Source organism: Podarcis bocagei, assembly GCF_964188305.1.
Source record: "Podarcis bocagei genome assembly, chromosome: 1".
NCBI lineage: Eukaryota > Metazoa > Chordata > Lepidosauria > Squamata > Lacertidae > Podarcis > Podarcis bocagei.
The window spans coordinates 48325333-48349439 of record NC_138125.1 but is presented as its reverse complement, the minus strand read 5'-3'; the positions used below and the strand labels follow the sequence as shown (position 1 = coordinate 48349439).

Below are 24107 nucleotides of genomic sequence, written 5' to 3'. Positions count from 1 at the left end.
TTTTCTTCAAAGAAGAAACTATGTAACTATGTTACTATGTCGAATGTCCAGACAATTTTCTTTTCACATATATGTTGAATTTGATACTGTCATGGGCCACTGTTTATCTGTATAAAACCCATCTTTAATCAGGTCTGATGAGTATTAAACTGGGTCAAAACCCCTCTTGTCAGGTCTATGACAAACACTTTTTCTCAAAGGTAAACTCGAGGGGTCTCTGATATACAGTGCTCCAAAAATAATTTAAAAAACAGAGATCAAACATTCAGTTCTTAGACTCTGGGCTGAATAAATATTTTGGATTCCTAAGCATCCTGGCAACGACATACATGGGCTTTAAAAAAAATCCATGGCAACTTCGGTTTGACAACTTCAGTTTTGTTTATGAGCACTCTGAGGAACCTTTACCGTGTTGATTTGCATAATTAAAGGAGTTGCTGCATTTAAGTAGATATATCTCTGGGGGTGTTGAGGCAATTGGGTATTGCAGTGTTGTTTTCATCACCATGGTGCTTTAGGGCGGGGAGCGCTCAAGCTTGATCCAGTCTGGCAAGGTGAAGATGTTTCAATAAGTTATAAGGGGTCAGTCCTCCTAAGTCAGGGAAAGGGTTAATATGCAGGGGAGTCTAAGACTCAGAGCATTAAATTACTGGTGTGGTAAAGAGGTTGAATTATTAGTTACATATTTTAAAATGAAGGTTTAAGTCAAGGTACTCTTTGTGAATGAGAGATTGATGGCTGTTGGTGAAATCTCAATACAGAACATTAATCTATTAATAATAGATTTGCCAGAGCAATCTTGTTTACCAAAGAACTGATTCACATGGCATGTTCAAGGCTTATGAATAGCTTATATGGAAGTGCCTTTAAGCTTCACTTACTGGTGTGTCAACAGTATCCTTTTTGGAGTGATGCAACTGGAACTCTAAACCAGGGGTCAGCAAACTACGGTTCCCGGGCCGGATCACGCCCACCTGGGTCCTAAATCTGGCTCGCACCATGAAGCTGGAACTCACCGTGAAGCTGAGACTCCTGGTGATGGCGATGGGAGGAAGAAGTCGAGCGGCGGTGTCTCTGCCAATGAAACACTGTGCCTGGTTTACTTCAGCGGAGTCATCCCCGTGCCGCGCTGAGGTAAACCAGGTGCGGTGTTTGATTGGCAGAGCCTCCGCCGCTCAGCCTCTTCCTCCCGTCGCCATCACCGCTGCCCTGGTGCTCCTATGGGCCAGAAAGTGGAGCGGACGAGCTCGCTCTGCCTATCCGCTTCACGAAAAGCAGCAGCAGTAGCAGCAGCGGTGGTGGTGCGCAGCCCCTGGGAAGGTAAGCGCAGCACCTTCTTTCTCTAGGCGGGGAGGAAGCCCGTTTTGTGCCACCGCAGCCAGCCCTTCGGCAAATGAGGCAGGGGGCAAACTGAGAAGGCGGGTGGGGAGGAGGACTACTTGCCCCCCTCGCAGTGTGCATTGGAATTCGTTGTTTTTTTTTAAAAAAAAATAAAAAATATATAGCCCAGCCCTCCACAAGGTCTGAGGGACAGTGGACCGGCCCCCTGCGGAAAAAGTTTGCTGACCCCTGCTCTAAACAGTATTCCCAGTGTGGCCACACCATAGATTCGTATAATGTTATTATAATATTGGCAGTTTTATATTCAGTCCTTTGTCTAATGATCTCCAATAAGGGATTTTCCTCTTTCGCAGCTGTCACACACTGGGGCAACCCCAGCGTTCAAAACTCCCATTGTTATAGGCGTGGTTTGCAACAGGGAATTTTTTTAATGCGAGCAGTTTCTGAGCTTTGGGCGCAGTATTGCGCCCAAGATTTGAGATTAAAACTGCCTTTGCTAGAAGGAAAGGAGGACCTTTTTTCTGCCTCCTCACTTCCAGCCACTCTCTCAAGACTGGAGAAGAAACCCTCGTAAGAATTTTTGGAGGGCGGGCAGGAGAAGTATGGCCTTTTTTGCAGTCTTCAGATGAGAACTAGACCACGTGAAAAATGAACATAAGATTTCAGCCGCAGTTCATTATTTTTCAGCTTTGTATTCTTGTTATAAAAAAAGTGTGCCGGCCCTAGACACTCCATTGTGGTGCCCGTAACCTAGGTTTAAGGTACCATTTATCTCCTAGCTTTCTTATCTCAGTTTCTAACACCGGTCAACCCTGAACAATTTGGTATCATCAGCAAACTTGGCTACCTCACTGCTCATCTAATGATGGATCATTTAACTGCGGAACAGTCTCCCTCGGGAGATAGTGGACTCTCCTTCCTTGGAGGTTTTTAAGTAGCGATTGGATGGCCATCTGTCAAGAATGCTTGAGCTGAGTTTCCTGCAATGCAGGGGGCTGAACTAGATGACCCTCGGGGTCCCTCCCAACTAGTAAGATTCTAGATTCTATGAGCAATGTCAATCTCTGGGCAACTCCACATTCTCTACACCTGTAGATATGTTACATATTTCTACACCACTTGATTTTTAAAAACTTCAAAGTGGTTTACAAAAGATAAAACAGTGAACAGTAGTTATGTTGAACAAATTTCAGTAATGTCCCCCCCCCCCATTGCAACATGGACATCTTTTTATTTGCAACATAGTATTGTTTAAAATATAATCACGGAAACTTATTCTCTCCAGTTTCTGCAGAGCACTAACATTTTTATTATTCAATTAAAATATTATTTATTATAAAGACATCTGAAGGCAGCCCTGTTTAGCGAAGTTTTTAATGTTTAATGCTGTATTGTGTTTTTAATATTTGGTTGGGAGCCGTCCAGAGTGGCTGGGGAAACCCAGCCAGATGGGCAGGATATAAATAAATAAATAAATAAATAAATTATTATTATTATTATTATTATTATTATTATTATTATTATTATTCTCTTCATACCTTGCATGAATCTCCTGAATTGTCTGACTCATTTCTAGGCTTTCTAGCCTGTAAATTTGAAGGTACCTAACAGTAATTTGTGTGCTTCTATTCTCATATATATGGGATGCGGGTGGCGCTGTGGGTTAAACCACAGAGCCTAGGACTTGCCGATCAGAAGGTTGGTGGTTCGAATCCCCGCGATGGGGTGAGCTCCCGTTGCTCGGTCCCTGCTCCTGCCAACCTAGCAGTTCGAAAGCACATCAAAGTGCAAGTAGATAAATAGGTACTGCTCTGGCGGGAAGGTAAACGGCGTTTCTGTGTGCTGCTCTGGTTCACCAGAAGTGGCTTAGTCATGCTGGCCGCATGACCCGGAAGCTGTACGCCGGCTCCCTCGACCAATAAAGCGAGATGGGTGCCGCAACCCTAGAGTCGGCCACGACTGGACCTAATGGTCAGGGGTCCCTTCACCTTTTAATTCTCATATACAGTAGTACCTCTGGTTAAGTAACCCTCTGGTTATGTAAACTTCGGGATGCGAAAGTGGCAAACCTGAAAGCATATTACCGGGTTTTGCCATGCATGCATGCACAGAAGCGGTCTACTGCCGCATGTGCAGCAGTCCTCGGGTTGCAGAAACCTCGGGATCCGATCGGACCTCCGGAACGGACCCCGTCTGCAACCGGAGGTACCACTGTACACCTATACTGAATAAATATGCAAGGCAGTGATCTGCAATTTTTGACTGGCTTTGCTAACCAAGCCACCAATTATGCCTGTCAGGTTCCTCCCTCCTTCCCTGTTCTGATTTGGACCACTGTCACTGAGCATTGGTTGAGGAAGTTACCCCCTGTAGAAAAGAGAGCTTGGCCTATGATCTTGGCTGTTGCTGGGCAGTACAACTTGAAGTGCTGCTGTTGAAAAATAAGCCCATCATCACCCTTCCCTAACTCAGAGCAGGAAAAGGGGGAAGCTGCTTACTGTGTAGCAGAGGTACATGTAATTATAAAGGTGCAAATATGACCTTGGTGGAGAAACAGCAATGTTTAGTAGTGGCTCAGAACTCTTTAAGGGGTTTGTTATTGATGAAAAGATTTATTTGATGCACCAGTATGTGCTTGAACTTTTTATATACAGACATTCAATAGTTTTTACTGATCCTTTAAAAATCAAGACTATGGCTCATTTTAAACACCGAAATGACTGCTAGGTCTGTAGAATTCTATGTCCCTTTGTGACTGTACAGAATCTGAAAAGTTTTGTAATGATACCTTATATATGGCTATAACACTGCAGTAGATCATAGTGGTCCAGATGTGTAGCCTAGAATAGGTCTGCACTAAAGCCTAATTGGGCTGCTTTGTTGAGCGAGATGAATTGTTCCAATGTTTAATGTGGCTGGAAGCTTGTCCAGTTGCTGCATCTTCAGAAACCTACAAAATACAAATATAAAATGAGGCAATCATTATATTAAAATTTCTTAAACATGTTCAATTATGATAGCTTGATCTTCTCTTCTGTTCCACCCACTTATTATTAAACTCTCTTTGCCACTGGAATGTTTAATTGGTTATGTTTTCTTACACTTTTATTTATTGCTATATTCTTAGTTGTGTGTGTAACAAGACAAAAAAACCTTTAACCTGCTGATGATTTCAAGATTTCTGATTTGTACACATTTGTTAATTGGGCTAGAGAAGTACTTTTTCAGAATAATGTGAATTTTGAAGTTTAATAACACTTAGCTACCTTCATTTAAACAGCAAACTTTATTTAAAACATGTATATTTTAAATTTCAGGGAGGTATACAGTATAAAACCAATACAATAAATGCAAAAGCAAGTAACAGATAAAATATTTGGCTGATATGCTAATCTCTAGAGTTGAAGTAAAAGCTGCTTCTTCTTTTTTTGGAAAAATGGTTAATTGATGATAGCACTGTCGGAACCAAGTAGACCTGTTTGAATAGGGCATTCCATTACTGGGATGCCATGCCAAGAAAGCCTTGAAAATGATTGTTATTTTTCTGGTGGAAGAGGTAAATGGAGAAGAGCCCCAGTAGATGAATTTAGAGTATGAGTATGTTGATATGGGAAAAAGTACTGCTCCAGTAATGGGGCACCAATATGTTGTTATTAAATTTTTATACAGTACTGCCCATCTTCAGAAGATCATAGGGTGGTTCATAACAAAAAAATTCAAAATGAGAACTCAAAATACATAATAAAAAACAAAAAAACAAACTAATGATCCGCTCCCCCAAACACATTTAAGAGGTCATACAATATTTAATCAGCCAAAGGCCTGGTTATAGCAAAACAGTAAGTTCAGGCTACATCTAGACAACCAGTTGTTTATATCTAAGGGAGTCAAATATTTTGAAGGGAAAGATAACAGAATAAAAAGTAATTGTACTGAGTAAAACTGTGGTTGAGACTATCAGTTAAATGCATTATATAAAATATCCATTGTGAACCATTCATCAAACACTCCTGCAAATAACCTTTTCATTATATTCAACACTGTATAAATGGAGAGTGCAAATTCTATTTTTAACAGTAGCAATTCAGAAGCCCACTTTCCTCTAATGCATATTTTCTTGCCAAATGGTCTCTATGCCAAGTCATTTCCCTTTTATAAGGCTTCCTAAAATATACTTCCCACATTCTCTGTCCTTCCAAGATAGTATGGGGCTGGGCCAGGGCTGGGCCGTGCAGCATCCTTATCTAAAATCAAGCTTGGTCAATGGATCTGTGGTCAGCGTTGCATCCTGCTCTTTGCTGTGTTGGAAGGAGTTTCTAGCACCTGAGCATGCAGTCACAAGAGGCTTAGTATGTGAAGTCTCAGGTGCTGGGGTTCCCAGTTGGGGCCATGGAATCCTTGACACTAGCGCATTTTTTCTTTATGTAGCTATGAACTTGGATTCATATTGGAGTCTGAGGGCTTTTGAATCATGAATGGATGGTTGAAACGGATGACCTTTAGAGTAGAATAGATCTGATGTATGGAGCAAGCTGGATAGTTGAAGAAAACGGAAAATTGATTGGGTATCTCGACTCATAGAACTGTGAGGAATGTACACCAAGAGCTTGATAAAAGAGGCTGGATCTGTGCAGTAATAGCTAGAGGACGTTGCTGGAGTGAATCTGGCAGGTACTGAATATACATTGTGGCATAAGAAAGTGCCAGGTAAATAAAGTGACAGGAGTGTTGCTAGTTTTCCTTGGTGCATTTTTCCCTTGTGTTTCCTTGTAACATCTTGAAGAAATACTGGTGATCTGACACATATATATATGTGCACGTACTGTCTAATACTGTTTAAATTGGGGAAATGCATTGTTAGAAACTGTATAGTGTTCTTATAATTGCTAGGTGGTTGCCTTGGTACCTGCTTACAACTATAGTTGAATGAATAAAAGTCATTTACATCTTGTCAGGGGAAAAAGTTTTAATTAGTGTAGCCTTCTGACAGCTTTCGTATGCATTAAGCTGCTGAAAAGAGATGGCTTGCTCAGGGTCTACAGTTTCTGATCTGTGCATAATCATTTGTTCATTAGAAAAAAAGGAGTTGGAAGAGGATATTATCAGTTGGGATGATAATGATAATGAAAACGCACATTTGATAGAATGATAATTAAGGGAATTTTGATGAAGAATCATACCCTCCCTGTATAATCTTGTGCAAAATCTTCAGTGGATTATTATTTTTTAGTACAATTTTTAAAATTTCATTTTGCAGTATATAATAAACCTCTGCTGCCTTGCGGGTAAGGGTAGCTGACTTTGAGTTGCCTGTGTTAATGTGCTTGGTTCTTTTTGCTTTTCTTATTATTTGTCTAAAATTAATCATTACTTTCCGAGGTCACTGTACTTAGGTGATCCAAGGGTTATTTTATTATTTTGCTTTGCCGTCTACTAGTCATCTGAGCCAATGATCATTACCAAGGGGTTTGTTGTTTTAAAAGGGGGAAAAAACATGTAAAGCAATTCATGAGAGGCCTGCAGAATTTCTGCTGCAGGTCGTACAGGTGGAAGCAAAAGTATGTCAGTGGTTCCATTACATGCAACCTTAGTACCATAACTTCCTTCCCTTTCTCTCAGGGTAACATTTAACAAAGGATGCATTATAGCTAAAATGGATTGGTGTGTCTGTGACTAATCCTTTCTGCCTCAGAAGTGGAAAAAACTATTTGTAAACCTAAACAGAGGCTAGGGATTCTTTATATAGCGAAATCTAAATTCTTTATTGAGCGCAATGAAAGCAATATGAGGGTGGGAGAAGGAGGAATGAACCAGGGGGTTGATTATGGAACTGTACAGCAAAAGTCTTGTTTCATGTTTCCCTATTTGCCTTGACCAAAGGAAGCTATTTAAGTCTTCAGGTGAGACTATTTCTGGCACTGTTACTTACGTTATTTTTCGTGTGTATTGTAGTCATGACCTAGAAATGGGCGCTTTTAAAAAAATCTTTTGGATAAGACCACCTTATCCCTTATATGTCCAGTAGATTATTGTGGCTATGTTTCTCCTGCAAGTTTCAAAGATCACAGAAGCCTGACCAACAATAACTCACAGCAGGACTTTTAGTGTGGCTGCCCATGTACTTTGGAACAGAGTTCCTGTTGAGAAGTAACAGGTGCCGACTATCAGCTCTTTCTGGAAACAGCTGACAACATTTTTATTTTGACAGGCTTTCACGGCTGTATAAATGGGTATAGGCTATGAATACCTACTTGTTTAGTTTTTGTTTTGTTTTAAATATATATGGGGACTTGGGTTTATTTAAATGGTTTTTAAACTTTTTTTGGCTATTTTTTCTTGTACATCACGTTGGGTGATTGAACAGAAGATGATTAATAAACTGATGATGGTGATAATAATACCGTAAATGCAAGATTTGATATAGAAAAATATTGTAGCTCAGAGCTAAACCTGAGAAATATTAATCCTCTTATTGAAAATTGCAAGAGATCTCATCGCTTTTGTCCCTGTGTTGTTACAAATAAAGATGTGCTCTTCAGCCACTTTGAATAAGAGGTATCTATTTTAAAATACACAGGGAGGACATCCTGCTTCAGAAAATCACTCTTCACAAACAGTGTCAAGAACAGTGATATAGGAGGTGGAACTAGCATGTTCATTCCCACTAACCCCCTCACATGTTTACTTAACTTTTAGCCTACCACCCAAAGAGGGCTGTTATTTCATTTGAATACATTTACTCAATTCAGTGTTACTTGCTAACGTTAATGAACTTGTATGTGGTTAAATATGTGAATATGATTCAGGATTCTTCCCCATGACCCTAATATGTATATCAATAAGACCTGTTTTGGACAACATTGCATAGAATGCAGTATAAAAATGATATTTATAGAAGGTATATGCAGATTGCCATACACAAACTTCAAGATCTTGGTGATAGGTGACTTTTCTGCTTGTATCCTTAATGACTTCATTTATTTTTGTCTCTTTTGAAAGGCCCTTCCTTCTTCCATGGTGATAGTAGCAATCTACTGCCCTGTGATAGCCGCTCTATTCATTGTTCTGAAGATGGTAAACTACCGTCTGCACAGGGCACTTGATGAAGGTGAGATTGTGGAGAAGAATGCCAGTGAGCGTATGGATAGAGGTGCAAAAACAGAACAAGGGAACTCTTCTGCCAGAAGAAAGGACAGTAATGGACCTAGGTAAGGAAACTTAAGTCCATGTGATGGATACTCCCCCCCCCCTTTGTCATGACCTTAACAACTTAAACAACTTAAAGCATGTTGTAGTTCTGGTGAGGGGTGTGACCTAACTGAGTCTAGCAATCCAGTTCTGTAGTTTTAACCGCTTCATGCACCAACTAGCACTCATGCATAGTTAATGTTTGACTGCAATTTTCTGCAAGTTTAGTCCCCTTGAACGTAGTTCATCCAGTCCTATCAATTCTGTTAGAAAGGTCTTCTAATCTGTTATTCTGATTTACATCCTAAATATAGACAACACTGTTGTCTAAGTTTATTTCTGTTGGAAGGAATTGAGCAAAATCTCTGCAGCCATATTTGAAACTTTGCTGCAAACTTTGATTGTAGTAGTGGTGTTTCTGTATCTGTAGTCCTCAAGGTGTTGTTGGGCTGCCAACTCTATTAGCCTCAGCCATCATATTCAGTGATAGGAGTGATAATTGGAGTTGTTGTTTTACAGCATCTGGAATATCAAAGGTTTCACAACCCTGTTCTATATGCTTAGTAGATGAACTCATTATCAGCTATCTAGAGACTTGCCCCAGATGTGCCTTCTGACTTATTTTTCATGTACAACCAGAACACTGTAATATTTAAGATTTCTTAAACATTTCATATTTAGTGATCCTGGTGGAGGGATTGAGATGTCAGAGTTTGTACGAGAAGCCACTCCTCCTGTAGGCTGTAGTTCACGAAATTCCTTTGCTGGCCTAGACCTAAATAACCAGGTAAGAATTAATCATGCAACAACTGCTTTTTTTTTATATGCCATTATAATGGATACTGTTGCTGTTCCAGTTAAGTTCAGCAGAAATATGCTCCAATACATGATGTTACCTTTATTTTTAGTTCCGTCTTCTCTGTCTGAGGACAGCTAAGAATCTCATTTTGCTAGTCTTTTAAACATACTTTATTAGTTTGTTGGTTTCAGCTTTGCTGGTTTTAGAAGATTCTTACCTATTTCAAAATTGTGTGGATCAAAAATTGCGTAATTTCAAATGTTTCTAAGTTGCATGTTGAAGCTGTTCCTGCAGTGAAGTAACGTTGTTGGTTTTTTTTTTGGCTGCTGCCCTTTATATGTTTTGTTTTTAATCCTGAGCTGCTGTGGCTCCTTGAAACACATAATACACTCCTATTCTTCAGATGTTGACAAAACTTTGTGAAGATGAATTTGTGAGAATGGAAAGAGATTAAACCTGTTTGTTCTTTCACACCTAATTATTGCTATTGTCTGAGGTGTAAATGCTTTTGTGAGTGTCAGGGAAGGTGTGTTTGTGGAAAGGAATCTAGTTTTAACTCCTATCACTAAAACAGCAAACTAAAGTGTCCTCATGTATTGCAGTTATTTTGTGGCATTAATTGCCGGGGTTTCCTTGCTATCATGCCAAATTAATTACTTTGCTTTTTTCTCTTAACAAAAAAGTATTCTATGAAGTCTTGAAGAATCAGTTTCTAGAAAAGGAGCAACACAGTAGCAACATAGTGGCTTTTTCAGAAAGAGAAAACAAGCAACTCTGAGTTGCAGCTAGTGACAAGCCACTTGGATCTAGTGGAGGCTTTCCATCAGTAGAAAAGGAGGGAGGTGACTTTTGCCAATTCCCCAGATCTGCTGCAGAAGTTTGGGGAACCCTTTAGAACAGCATGGGAGGTGGGACAGAAAACTGCAGGGGGACTTGGTGAAAGTCATCTCTCTCCTCATTCCACCTGCACAAGCCTCTGCTGGATCGAAGAGGCTGCGATCTGCACAAGGAGCACCAGTGGATGCAGCTCTTCAGGTTTTATTATTCTTTATTATTCTTGCAAGTGCCATACTCCTGCTGCATACATGGGAGAAATTGGGCATTTAACTTGTCTTTGCCAGTCGTAATTGTTTAGGCAGGTAAATAAACTTTGTTGCTTCATTTTAGATTGGATCTGGCTTATCTCGGCGTGGAACTGCAGCTACCATTAAAGGTAAGGCCTAGTTATTAAATTCATCTTCAAGCACAACTGGTATCAAGTAGCCTTTTCAATTTATCAACATACAGTTGGTTCATGGCAAAGTGATGCATAGTGTAGGACTATCTGTAAAGATCGCCAAGACTTAGCAAAAAGTGTTATAAAAGAATGCTATTTCAGCTTGCTCACATAAAATGGCTGCACCCACTCATAAAACAGATTGACAGGAGCCATATTTTTATCCACTTCACATTTTCTCCTGTAGTCAGTGGTTGCAATATTATGCTAACTTGCTGCTTGTATATGATCTGGCACATCAAATGGAAGTTTTCTGATTTGCCAAAATATTTTGGATTAGATGAATTTATAAAATAGAAAATTAGCATTTGTTTGTCAGTGAATATATGAATTCCTGGATGTTTCATAAGTGTGTTCTGTGACATTTAAGCTTACAGTAAGTGAGCTGGTTGATGACCTTTCCTATTTAGTGTTCATGCCTTTGGTGAAATAACTAACCACTAAATACTTAAGTGTTTTCATGTTATGCTTTGTAGTAATTCTCACCTCCCAGTTTTGAGTAAATATTGCTTACAGTATCAGAACAATCTCTATCCATTTTGATTGGATCTTACTGTTCTGTACAGCGGTGCCTCGCAAGACGAAAAGAATCCGTTCTGTGATTCTCTTCGTCTAGCGGTTTTTTCGTCTTGCGAAGCAAGCCCATTGACGGATTAGCGGATTAGTGCTATTAGCGGCTTTTAGCAGCTTATCAGCTTATCAGATCATCTGATAAGCGGCTTAGCGGCTTAGAAAAAGGGGGGGGAAAGGAAAAAAAACCCGCAGGAACTCGCAAGACATTTTCGTCTTGCGAAGCAAGCCCATAGGAGATTCGTTTTGCGAAGCACCTCCAAAATGGAAAACACTTTCGTCTAGTGAGTTTTCCGTCTTGCGAGGCATTCGTCTTGCGGGGCACCACTGTATTTGATATGAGCTGTATAACCCAATGGTTTTGTTGGGAAAGGTTTCTAGCTTCCTCCAATGGGCACACCCTTTCCTGGCCACTATATCTTGAAATCAATCACAGCCCATACTCTTGGGCTATATTGCCCAGCATTGTAGAACCCATAAGTAGCCAGAGATTGTTAGCAGACCATTGGTTGTCATTGGGTTCTAGATTGGGAAAGACTTCCTATTCTGTGACATATTAGTGCTTCTGCCAGCCTAAGTAGATATCTGCTGCTTCTAACTCATGGTCCAGGGTCCCTCTCCTGTTGTCCTAGCCATTTTAGCAAGATTTTTCTCTGCTTTGGACATATATTATCTCTCTGTGTGTCACAGTGTTGTGCATACTAATTGACAAGTGTCTGGTAATCTTTTTGCTCTGCTTTTCAACTGTGAGAAGGTAGGCTAGAGAAACTCTGAGTCTTGGATGGCTCTGTGGAGAGGCAAGAGATGCAAGGCAAAAATTGCAGTTTCAGTTCAAATCAGGAAATTTCCCTTGGTTTTAGTATTTGTTGTCCATCACTTCATCATGTGTCATTTTCATGAGAGCTACTGTTGAAAGAGGGCCTACGGCTCTTGATTGGGTATGGTGGGTGTATACTGTTTTTTGTAGATAGCGCTGTTGGCATCAGAAATGGTCTGATACTGAAATAGTGGACAAGATGGTGACTGGGCAACATAGTAGCAGCCTCACTGCACAGCATTATTTATTTTATTTTCTGTACAGCCTTTATATGCCACCCAATAACAAAAGTTCTTTGGTGATTCTCACTTAAACATGTGCATAGCTTCATGAGCTGTAAAATGCAGTGTTGCACTAGTACAAGAGGAATGAGTACCAATGCTATTGTGCTCATTTTGGTATTTGGGGGGGGACGCAGGTGGTGCTGTGGTCTAAACCACTGAGACTCTTGGGCTTGCTGATCAGAACATCAGCAGTTCAAATCCCCATGATGGGGTGAGCTCCCATTGCTTTGTTCCAGCTCCTGCCAACCTAACAGTTCAAAAGCATGCCAGTGCAAGTAGATAAACAGGTACGGCTGCAGCAGGAAGGTAAACAGTGTTTCCATGCACTCTGGCTTCTGTCATGGTGCTCTCTTGCGGCAGAATCGGTTTAGTCATGCTGGCCAAATGACCCGGAAAGCTGTCTATGGACAAATGCCAGATCCCTCAGCCTGAAAGTGGAGATGAGCACTGCAACTCCATAGTCGCCTTTGACTGGACTTAACTGTTCAGGGGTCTTTTATATTTTTTGTGCTCATTTGGTACTTTGGCAGGATGGAGTGTTGTAACTTACTTAAATAATACCACGTGCAGAACTTAAGTATCCCATCTAGAAATAATGCCCCTCAAAGACGCATTCTCTTATTAGGTTGGCAGGATACAGCTTTGTAAACTAACACACTATTTCTGTTGATGTGCAGGTGATACAGACACTGCAAAGACTTCCGATGATATCAGTCTGAGTCTTGGCCAGAGTTCTAGTCTCTGTAAAGAAGGGAGCGAGGAGCAAGGTAAGGCATATTATGTTGTTATGCAAGCTGTTGTATATTAAGCTCATTGAGATGCTATTTAGGTCAAGATGAACACTGTATAGAAATTATAGTTTTGCATGGTGTTATTAGTTTAGCTGCATATTGTGCTGTGACCAATTGATAGGTTTAAGCATGCATCATAAATCTGTTCCAAAAGCAAATTGATGGTGTGAACCCCTTCTAATAAATTAGCACCCTTTAAAAGTTTTCTAACGCCTATTCTATTTTTCTGGCAAAGTGTGAAGGATGCACTTTACTGTGCTTTCCTCTGTGGATTCATATGCATAGAATATGAGTCTTCATAGATATACGTTTGCAGTGAGTTAAAATGAAACACTGATGAGTTTCTTTAAAGTTTATCTGGAACAGAATTAATGAAGAGATCTTCCCACATGACCATATGGCATTTTCACAGGCTTCCAGTTTGAAGCATTTTTTGCTCAGTAAGCTTATATACTTAACATGACATTCATACAACTTTAATGATTGGATGTGCACAATTCTTTCTGTTGTGACACAAGACTTCACCAGAAAGTCAACTCATTACTGATTTCTCCTTTTAAAATATATTTTTACACACATACACATTTCTGTTTTCTCCCCCCTCCCCCAACAGTGGGAATTGCTGAACTGAGTGTATGTTGATCTCGGTACAGACATTGTAAAGCCTAGTCCACATATTCACTTACCAGAATGCACATCATGACCAAAGACATAGACAACTGTTCTTAATTAATTGTATGTGATGAAAGCCACTACTTATTATCTAGATAAATGCTTCTTAATACGTATATCAACAGTTTAGTTCTGTCACTGGACAAAGCTTCCTATAAGCACATAGAAGAGATTAAAAACAGTCAGGAAAAATGTGCTAATTTGATGGCAGGGAGGGTATTATCTGTGGGCTTGTTTATATATTTGTGTAAATGCAATGCTTTGCCTCTTGATCTGGCCCCAAATATTTTGTTCTCCCTTTTCTAATTTGTATCCAAGATCCATGAAATAATATTTATTTCATGATCTCTACTTTGTACCGCTTTAATGCTTCCATTATTTAAGCTTTCTATCAATGTGATGTATGTTACTTTTAACAGTGAAGAATTGCTGGAATTGACAAATCAGACTTATTTTCATGCTAAGTTAGCTTTGCATGCACTAAGTCATAAGTCTGTCCAGGTTTGTTTTTGTTTTCTACAGACATTTTGCATTTGAATTGCACATTTTATATGCATTCTTCCTCTAAGATAAAGCATTTTGGATGCTTTCCTGGCTCCCCATGAAAAAAATAATGCATGCATTTTTGTGTTAAATGTATTTTTTGAACCAAAGCAGCATCCCTAAATTTGGAGGTGCATAATATGATTGATAGCTGTGCTTTGATTCACATTTTTCTCCAACATGTTCTGTACGCACTAGGTAGGTGCACAAATTATTCTTCTTCCTATTGTTATTAATAACATGTATAGCAGTGTTTCCCAAACTTGGGTCTCCAGCTGTTTTTGTACTACATCTCCTATCAGGACCAGTGGTCAGGGATGACGGGAATTGTAGTTCAAACACAACTGGAGACTCAAGTTTAGGAAACACTGATTATTTTTCCAGACCTTCCCTTTCTGGGAAGTTACCAGCATGAATCACAGAGGTTCAATAGCTATAGCTGACGAGACACCCTTAGCTGGGCATAAGTTCACTTTGCCACAGATCACCTGTATTTCCACCAACAGCTGGAATGTCTCCAGGTTGCATACCTCTCAGGAAGAGGGTTACCCCATCTAAAGCTGGTTCCTAAAACTGATTCACAGGATCCCCCTTTAGTTCATTGACCCTTATCCAGCACATCACTTTTTCCAAACCCTGATTCAGCACGTGAACAACCCCTCCTGATTCAGATGGCATGGAAAGATAGCTGGGTGTCATCTCCATACCGAAGGCATGGTATTCCAGTGACAGCTCCCAATGGTTTCATATAGATGTTGAACAGCATGGGGCAAGATGAACCCCTGAAATACCATAGGTCTGAGTAGTAGTTCCTCAATGCTATCTCTGTCACCTGCCCTACAGATAGAAGTGAAATTATTGTAAAACAGTGCCCCAATCCCCAAAGTTGTTCAGGGAGGGTACCATACTCAACAGTGGTCATAGGTAAAGGACCCCTGGACAGTTAAGTCCAGTCAAATTCTACTGTGGCACTCATCTCCGCTTTCAGGCTGAGGGAGCCAGTGTTTGTCTAAAAACAGCTTTTCCGGGTCATGTGGCCAGCATGACTAAACCGCTTCTGGCGCACAGAACACCGTGACAAGAGCCAGAGCACACGGAAACGCCATTCACCTTCCCACTGCAGCGGTACCTGTTTATCTGTTTGCACTGGTATGCTTTTCAACTGGTAGGTTGGCAGGAGCTGAGACAAAGCAATGGGAGCTCACGCTGTTGGGACGATTTGAACTGTTGATCAGCAAGCCCAAGTGGCTCAGTGGCTTAGACCTCAGCACCCCCTATACTCAATGGAGTATACAGAGATATCAAGAGAATGAAGAGGGTAGTGCTCTCTCTGCCTTTCTTTTGATAAAGGTCATGGGTCAGGGTGATCAAGGCTGTTTCAGTACCATACCTAGGCCTGAAGTCAGACTGAAATGAATCTGGTTGGCTTGATTTAAAATGTAGACTGAACTAATTTCTCATTCATGCCAAATAAGAGAGTTGATTGCAATCAACACTACTAGAATTGTGTGGGAAAGAAGGTCCCTAAAAGATGAACTTGCAGCCAAACCATTATTTGATTTCATTGTCTAATGCATTTTCTGTATTAGAAAAAAATTCCTCAAAAATAATATGGACTTGATATCTTCATTTAAAGTAGCATGCACAACAACATTCACTATGTCTGTTCTGGCATTACATTCCAGGGAGAACACTCCACTTTATGTTAATCTTGGATGTGGCATATTGTGAATTGTAAGGGGAATATAACAAATGAACTGAGTTGTACCTTATTTATTTGCACAGGTAGTTTGGAAGATAACCCATTCAAGTGGGTGCAGTCCATTTCCTCCACAATAAGTGAGAAAGTGCGCAAGAACCCCAGACAGAGTTGTACCCTGAATATAATGCCCGAGAAAGACTTATCGCCTACACTACTCTTAATTTAATAGAACAGTCACCTTAGTTACCATTGTTCATTGCGCTGCATTGATGGGCTCTAATCTTTTCTCAAATAAGATTTGCTTATGTAGTGGAAACTTACAAAAAGTGATCCTGTCTCTGCGTAATTTAATAGTGGACACCAGAGTAAATGCTATGTGTACATGTTAGATTAAAAGGGAATATATTTTAAACATTTTATAACCACTATTTAAATGTGAACAAGCAAACAGCAATTGTTTCATGTAGGAATTTACAAAAATATAACCAAATTGATTGCTTTCTTTGCCTGAACTTAAGCTATTAAACATAAAGCAACTAGCTTAATTTGCAAACATGCCTATACAACTTTCTTTTTTATTTATTTTTAAAACAGATTTGGCAGCTGATCGGAAGGCATTCCATCTGGTCTCCATTGATTCCTTTGTGTCCATTCAACCATCATTATCATCTGCACAGGAGTTGCCACGGGATAGCACTGACAAAGTGTGCCTCCCTAACAACCACCATGTAGAGCAATCTATGTCCAATGCATGTGACACTGAAATGGCTTCTCTTGTGCCTTTGCATTCGCACTCCTATAGGAAAGACCATAGGCCACGAGGGGTGCCCAGGACTTCTAGTTCAGCTGTTGCTTTTCCAGATGTTTCGCTGAACGACTTTCCCCTCTATCAGCAAAGGCGAGGCCTGGATCCTGTCAGTGAATTAGAAGCTTCCAAGCCTCGATCTGGATCCAAAGAATCCTTAGCTGAGAACTCCTGCATTTCTGGAGTCTTTCAACTGGATGATATTCTGAAATGTAGCAGCCCACAGCTGCTGGCCAGAAGCTGCAAGAGCAAATCATTACAAGCGGACAAAAGTATAGATAGTCTAAGAAGCCTCAGTACTCGAAGTAGTGGCTCAACGGAGAGCTATTGTAGTGGCACTGATCGTGATACTATCAGTACTGTCAGCAGCTACAAAAGTGAGCAGACGAGCTCCACTCACATAGAAAGTGTGTTGTCGGAGCATGAGGAGTCACCTAAAGAGGAGAAGAAAAGCAGCAAGAAAAAGGACTGCTCTGTTGATTCTGATGATTGTAGTTTTGCTACTGACAAAAGGACTAGTAGCGAAAGAACTGCAGTAGAGATGAGCGTTGGCAGTAACATTCAAGAGCAAGGCAGTCTGAACGCATCAGAGGAGGTACACAATCAGAGGGCTCTTAGTACCTCTGCTTCAGAAGAAGCCAATAAGAATCCTCACGCAAATGAACTGACGACACAAGCAGACCAGCCTCCTGGGAAAACGGTTGAGAAAAGAGATGAGCAGAAAGAGAAATCCTCTGCGGTTGACTCGAGAACTTGTAAGGAGATGGTAGGAAAGCAAAAGGACGGGGATGTACGGCCCAAATCATGTAGCTTAATTCACCGAACAGCTTCAGCTCACAAGTCCAGCAGGAGAAGGACAGGGAAAAAACGGGCTAGTAGTTTTGACACAAGTCGACACAAGGAGTATATTTCCTTCCGAGGTGTCTCTGGTACCAAACCCCACAGTGCAGTTTTTTGTCATGATGAGGACTCAAGTGATCAAAGTGACTTGAGCAGGACCTCAAGCATGCAGTCAGCCCACCAGTTCAGCAGTGATAGCTCGTCCAGCACCACCTCCCATTCGTGCCAGTCTCCTGAGGGAAAGTACAATGCCCTAAAGACCAAATATATTGCAAAAGAGAGGGGCACAGACTTGGAGTACACTTACAAAATCCACTTGGCCTCTGAGGCAAATGGCAAAAAGCACTCAACACGACGGACTACCAGCGCAAACAGTGCCAAGAGTCGTACCAGGGTATTAAGCTTGGATAGCAGTACTGTAGCCTGCTTGAACGATCCAAATCTAATGATGCCAGATACCATAAAACAACTAACAACTTCTAAATCTGATTTGGATGCCAAAGAGGGAGAGGTGCTTGATGAGCTATCTCTGTTGGGAAGGGCTTCACAACTAGAATCAGTCACTCGTTCTAGGAATAGCTTACCAAACCAGACTATTTTTGCTGAAGGGGAGGAGCAGGAGCAGGGAAGTGTTGGTAAGTAATCAGAGTCCTGGATGTAACACTGCTAGTCGTTGCAATTGTTTTCTTAATAGCACCATTTCCATTGTAATGAACTCCAGCTTTCTGTTTATGAAGCTAATGCCTTCATATGGAGCCTCTGTATCTCTTGGATCATTTTATGTTGTGCAATACTACAAGATTGCTTCCTGTCAGTATTATTTAGAGTTCTTTCGCTTTTGTAAATAGTTGCGTGGTTGTCTCAACCAAACATTATTTCAAAGGATGGTACCTTTTGAAGAAAATGTGTATGTGCAACCTTCTAGGATGGTTTAACTAGCATAATTACTTGCCATAATTTTGCTTTCCCTGAAATAATTCAGTTACTGTTAACAAAATAGCCTAATTTTGAAAGTACTTGCAGTCCTCATCCAGTAACAAATCAGTATGCAATATAGTTACAATTGTGGTGTGTATATATACCTATATCTATATATATATATCTATCTATATATATATATATATCTGATCATCTTCCCTGTAAAATTTGGCTTCACACCTTATTAGTGTGGCCAATCTGTGTGACCATATAATTAGGCCTTGGTGTAGCTTTGTCTTCATATCCAGAACAGCACTTATTTGCACTAGGATTAATATCACCATCAAACTGTTGGATGTAACTTCCACTTTCATTTTATATTTACTAAATGTAAAATTGAGCTTGTTTTCACCTTCTGAATTGCCTATTGGAGTAGTTCTTAAACTAAAGTAGGTCTAAAGAAGGTGCACACAATTTGCTAAAGTGGATTTACATTCATTGAAGGCACCGAGATTAGCTCTTTGTTCAGGAGTCCAGAAAAACTTTATCTTCCATGCTTTTTCATCTTTAAAGTATGCCATGAGCTATATCTTTCCTTTGTTTAGTCTTTGCTAGTCCTGGGCTAAGCGATGGCTCAGATTTTGCCACTCAAGTTTTCTTTTACTTTTTATTGTTATTATAGAGGTTGAAAAAATAACTGAATACTTGGGAGTCTCAGTCTTAGTTGGACTGGTTCGTAGGCATAGGGGCTGTTTTGCTCTTTCTTGCAACCCTTCAAAATATATCAGGAGCTTATGGGAGACACTCACATAATGTCATCCTGGGTATGAACATGCACCTTCACATAAGGATTGTACCTATAGATGCCAGCTTACATAATCAAGTATGTTCCTGTTTGAGCAACAGCCACACAAATGGCAGCAGTCCCCATATGGAGATGCTGATTTATAAAACTGCTTCTTGCCCATGGGAATCTCCTGAGAGCTTAATAATAATCCCATGTGCTTTTGTTTGGTTGTTTCAATTGAGTTCCTGCAAGACATGGGTATGTATAAATGAAACTGTAAGAATACTTTTGTTGAACTGCTCACTTTTTGCTTAATTTACCAAATAGCAGATGTTTGGTATTTTGTAGGAGTGTGTTTAAAGTTAAGCCTGAATGCAACATATTGGGCAGAATAATTTATTTTATCTTATGAAACAACTTTGCATTGTGAGAATCAGTGATGCAAGCATGCTTAATTTACATCTAAGATTGTCTTCTTGCCTTTATTATGCCTTTGTGGCAGGTTATTCATTGCTTCCCATCTAATGCCAGCAAGAGATTAACTTGAATTTGGATTAGCAAGTGTTCAACCTTCACTTCTCTGATCGGCACACTGCTTAATCCAACCACAGTTAGAATATCTCTGTCTCGTGTACTCCTTCCCTTTTAATCATGATTAGACATGGGCTTGAAAACTCTGATCTGAGCTAACTGTGATACAGAGGTGGTACTAACCAGCTGCAGCTCCAAAAGTGAAAGGGAGGGGCAATTCATATGTGAAAACAGAAAAGAAAGGAGGTGTGCAAGTTATGCAGGAGCCCATAGGGTGCTTTATGTCTGTGTCAGGCAAATGTGATGCAATAACCTAGAAACAAAGTTGGGATATTCATTGTAAACAACTAGGCAACCTTTTTTTTCTGTGAAGCGCCACATATTCTCTGGAGTAATTTGTTGGAGGCCACTTGGTGAAAGTGACTGGGACCAGAGTTAAAAGTGACTACCCAGAGAGTAGCTGGGGCAGGAATGGATTGGTCTTGTCAGAGTTCTGACCTGATAGCTTTCAGAATGCTTTTGAAATTAGGGCCACAAGTTGTCCTCCCCTGACCTACAAGGGGTAATAACTGACTAATGATTGGGATTTACATAGTACTTATTCTTGACAGCTAAACATACTTAACTTGGCACAGAAGAGTAGTTTACAGATAGTGGCATTACATGCAGCAGAGAGGAACTATTTCATTGCCTGTTTTAAAACTTCGGAATGGTGTCAGACCTTCGCTATGAATCTGTGAAAGATGAGTCTCATAATTGGACAAGATAGAATCAAGACTGCAGATATACTTTGTGGTGTACCTACATCCTTTTGAAATCAATTGGATATCGTTGTTAATTCTAGTTGTGGAAGCAAATTAACAAATTATTAATTTATACATCCTCATATGGACATATCAAGCGGCATATTGATTATCTATCAATAATGGTTACTTGGACGAACATTAGATACACCACCCTACCACTCATAGCTGCTAAAAGCAAACTAGAAAATATTTTTGCCAGTTAACAAGGGAATTCTTTGTCAAGATGTGAGATGAAATTATTGCTCTGTGCACTTCTGTTGCCTGGTTGGCTGGAGACAAAAACCTTGCAAGAAGTTGGGTATGGGAAGTATAATCTTGAGGGCCCTAGAAAAGAAGTTTTGGCTCCTAAGCTTTCCTCTTTGCCAAACTTGCTTTAAATTCTCTCTGCTTCTGCTTCTGCTTCTCTTCACTTGTGCCTTGAAAGGATACCAAGGATTATTCCTGTACCCCTGGTCATTTTGCTGCTGTTGCCATGCTAAGCTTGACTTAGCGTGTAATTTGAACCCAGGCTTGTGTTTCAGTTTTCCCAGCCCAAACCACAAGCTATAAACAAAGAACAAACCTCGGTTACAGTTCACAGTTAGTCTGGAGAGAGTTAAACCATGAGCCCAGCTTAGCACAACGCAGCAGCAAAACAAACCGGCAGCAGTGAAGTGGCCATGAACTCCCTGAGAGCTTGTGCTAAGCACTGGTTTCGTTTGCAGTCACACGCAAGTCAGGCTGTTTTGTATTTCCATGCACATAACTTTTTGGGGGGCCAGCACTTCCTCAAAGTCATCATCAGTGCCTGATCTCCAGCAGGTCTCCCCTCCGTGTTAACTAGGTATGTTCATGCACACAAAAGCTTATACCAAGAACAAACTTAGTTGGTCTCTAAGGTGCTACTGGACAATTTTTTATATATATTTCGACTTCGTCAGACCAACACGGCTACCTACCTGAATCTGTGTCCTTAATGGTTATGCATCCTTACTGGAATCTCATCTATTGGTGCCACTGGTTTATAGAAATCAGTTTGTGACTTAATGAGAGCTCTGCCCAATGCTGTAATTAATTCTTTCAGTGACTCTGCATAGATGTCCATACTTTAATCTAAACAGAGCAAAGGTAATCCTCATATTTCAGTGTTCATTTTTTTTCTAGCCTCACTGTCTGAAATTAGACTGTTTACAACTTGCTTTCCTAATGCCACATTCATGTGCTTCATCTTTTCCATAAATTGTGAATCCTGTTCCAACATACCTGGCTTTTTTGTTATGTAGAGGTCAGCTACTTTGATGTATGCCTTTCCTTGAACATGCTACTTCTTTTGATGGTTTTCTGCCTAAAGTTCATGTAGAAGAATAGAGGGTGCTTTCATGTTCAAGGGACAGAAGGACTTTACAGAGACTTACAATTTTGCAGTGTGATTCTGAACAAAGCAGTGCACAAGCAGATTAAATGGGAAGGCTAGAGAGGATCTCTGTTAACAACCGCTACATCCTTTACTCTAGCAGATGTAATGATCTCTCATACTTTTGCTTTGGTACAGAATCTAAGTGGAAACTGTAAGCCGCTGTTATCTAGAACTTTGAGAAGTTTTCTAGGACAAAGGCTATAGAAGAGAGTTACTAAAACCAACATTTGTGCTAGTAGATATGAGGCCTGAGTGTACTGATAATAAATATATCAGAAGCTGCAAGATTGTCACTGCTTCTCTACAAAGCTTTTAACTGGGCTATGCATTTGCTTTGTCAAATTGATGTGTTAAGTATCTGCCTGGAAAATATGCCAATACTTATAATTAAAAGGACTGTTTGAACTTGTAATTCCTTTCTTAATATTCCATAGCCACCTTGGATTCATTATGATTTGTATCAAAGAACAGCTTGATCAGTAATGCATATAGGGTTCTATGCAGGTACAATGGGGATGTTTAGAAATAATGGCTCCATAATACAGAGGGGCAAGAATATGTTGCTTGTATATTGCTCCGCCACAAAAACATGCTTTGGCACTAAGGAGTCATGTACAGAATTCCACAATTTTTTGTTGTTTTCCATCTAAGGAATGTATCTTGTATGCAAGATACAACAAGATCATGCAGAATTAAAACTAGTCTGGTTCATTCCATCCTTGAGGGGGAAAACACCAACAGAATGACCTAAAGGTATATTAAAAATCCTATTTTGCAGCTTCCTATACAGCATATTTTATGCCAGGTGTGGGAAATCTATGATCTTCCAGATGTTGTTGAACTATAATCCTTGTCATCTCTTATCACTTGCCATACCGGCTGGGGCTGGTGAGATTGGCATCCAACATCATCTGAGAGACTTACAAATACCCCATTCCTGCTTTGTGTAGTACATCATGTTCCTATGTTGTCTCTGTCATTTTTTTTAAAAAAATATTACATCTTGAAGTGAAATTCCTTATACACTTAATTTGGCTATTTGTCCTCCTTTAGTTGGAGCTTTTGTAAAAACACATTAGTGTTTCAGTTCTGTCATGGTTTTTAAAAATCCTGTTGCTTTCTCTTAAAACTGAGTAATTGGAAGTTTCTGCTACCTGTGGGAGAAAGATACAAGAAATTTTGCTTGAATTTAAGAATTCATTATAACTGAAGAGAAAACTGGGTTTTTTATATAGTTACAGAAAACCAGGGTTTAGTTATTATATTATAGCATTAGCTAAAACAAATATTGCAGGGGATCACAAATTTTCTGGGCCTATAGATGCACATGCAATTTTAAGAGATGGCCATGGGCACACTCAGGTATCTTCCTTTCTGGCTGCTCCCAGGAGACAGACAGAGACACATTCTGCCTTTTCCTGGGGTCTGGGTAAAATAGAGCTCCATTAGAACTAAAATGTATCCGCTTAAATTTGCATGATTTTACGTGGGGTCCCCCCAAAGATATTAAAATAGCTTACACTGGTAGATACTCAGTAAATATTCTAAATGACAGCACCACTGCAACAAGGATTTAAGGCGCAGATCTTCATGAATATTTTACATTAGATGACAACAAATGCACCAACAAATCATAGAAGACATCTGTTATGACCTATGATTTGATGGTGGTTTTGAAGAGATCCCTTGGGTGGGAGGGAATCAATGTTTTTGCTTCACAGTTGATCTTGAAAGCACCAAATCCATGATTTTTGCAGGTCAGTCAATGGAGACACATGTGATCTAAGATTTTATTTTGCGGGAAGGGGCATGTAAGGACCAAGCAATTGTTTTGTAAAACAGTGCATACACTTCCTCCTCTGAAAATTATGTGGAAAGCTTGCTGTTGTGTGGAAGTAGGTGGGAGAGTGAACATGCACAACCTAACTTGGAGAAGCTTCAATACTATTCTGACAGTGACACTGCATTCCTTTGGATGACTGGTAGATTTTCCATTTTTTGTCCAAGCAGTGGCACAGCTAGCTACTATAGCAGCAGGCCT

At 40.1% G+C, this 24107-nt stretch overlaps 1 protein-coding gene across 3 annotated transcripts in view; it reads left to right on the top strand.

The window, feature by feature from the left end:
- The window catches only part of PCNX1 (pecanex 1), a 79898-nt gene that overhangs the window by 7827 nt on the left and 47964 nt on the right, over positions 1 to 24107 (top strand). For all 3 annotated transcript variants that reach the window (XM_081185810.1, XM_081185809.1, XM_081185808.1), the window contains exons 2-6: positions 8341 to 8549; positions 9211 to 9316; positions 10496 to 10541; positions 12953 to 13042; positions 16578 to 18263. In XM_081185810.1, the coding sequence (XP_081041936.1) occupies positions 8341 to 8549; positions 9211 to 9316; positions 10496 to 10541; positions 12953 to 13042; positions 16578 to 18263 (2137 nt within the window). The remainder of the gene's footprint in view (positions 1 to 8340; positions 8550 to 9210; positions 9317 to 10495; positions 10542 to 12952; positions 13043 to 16577; positions 18264 to 24107) is intronic.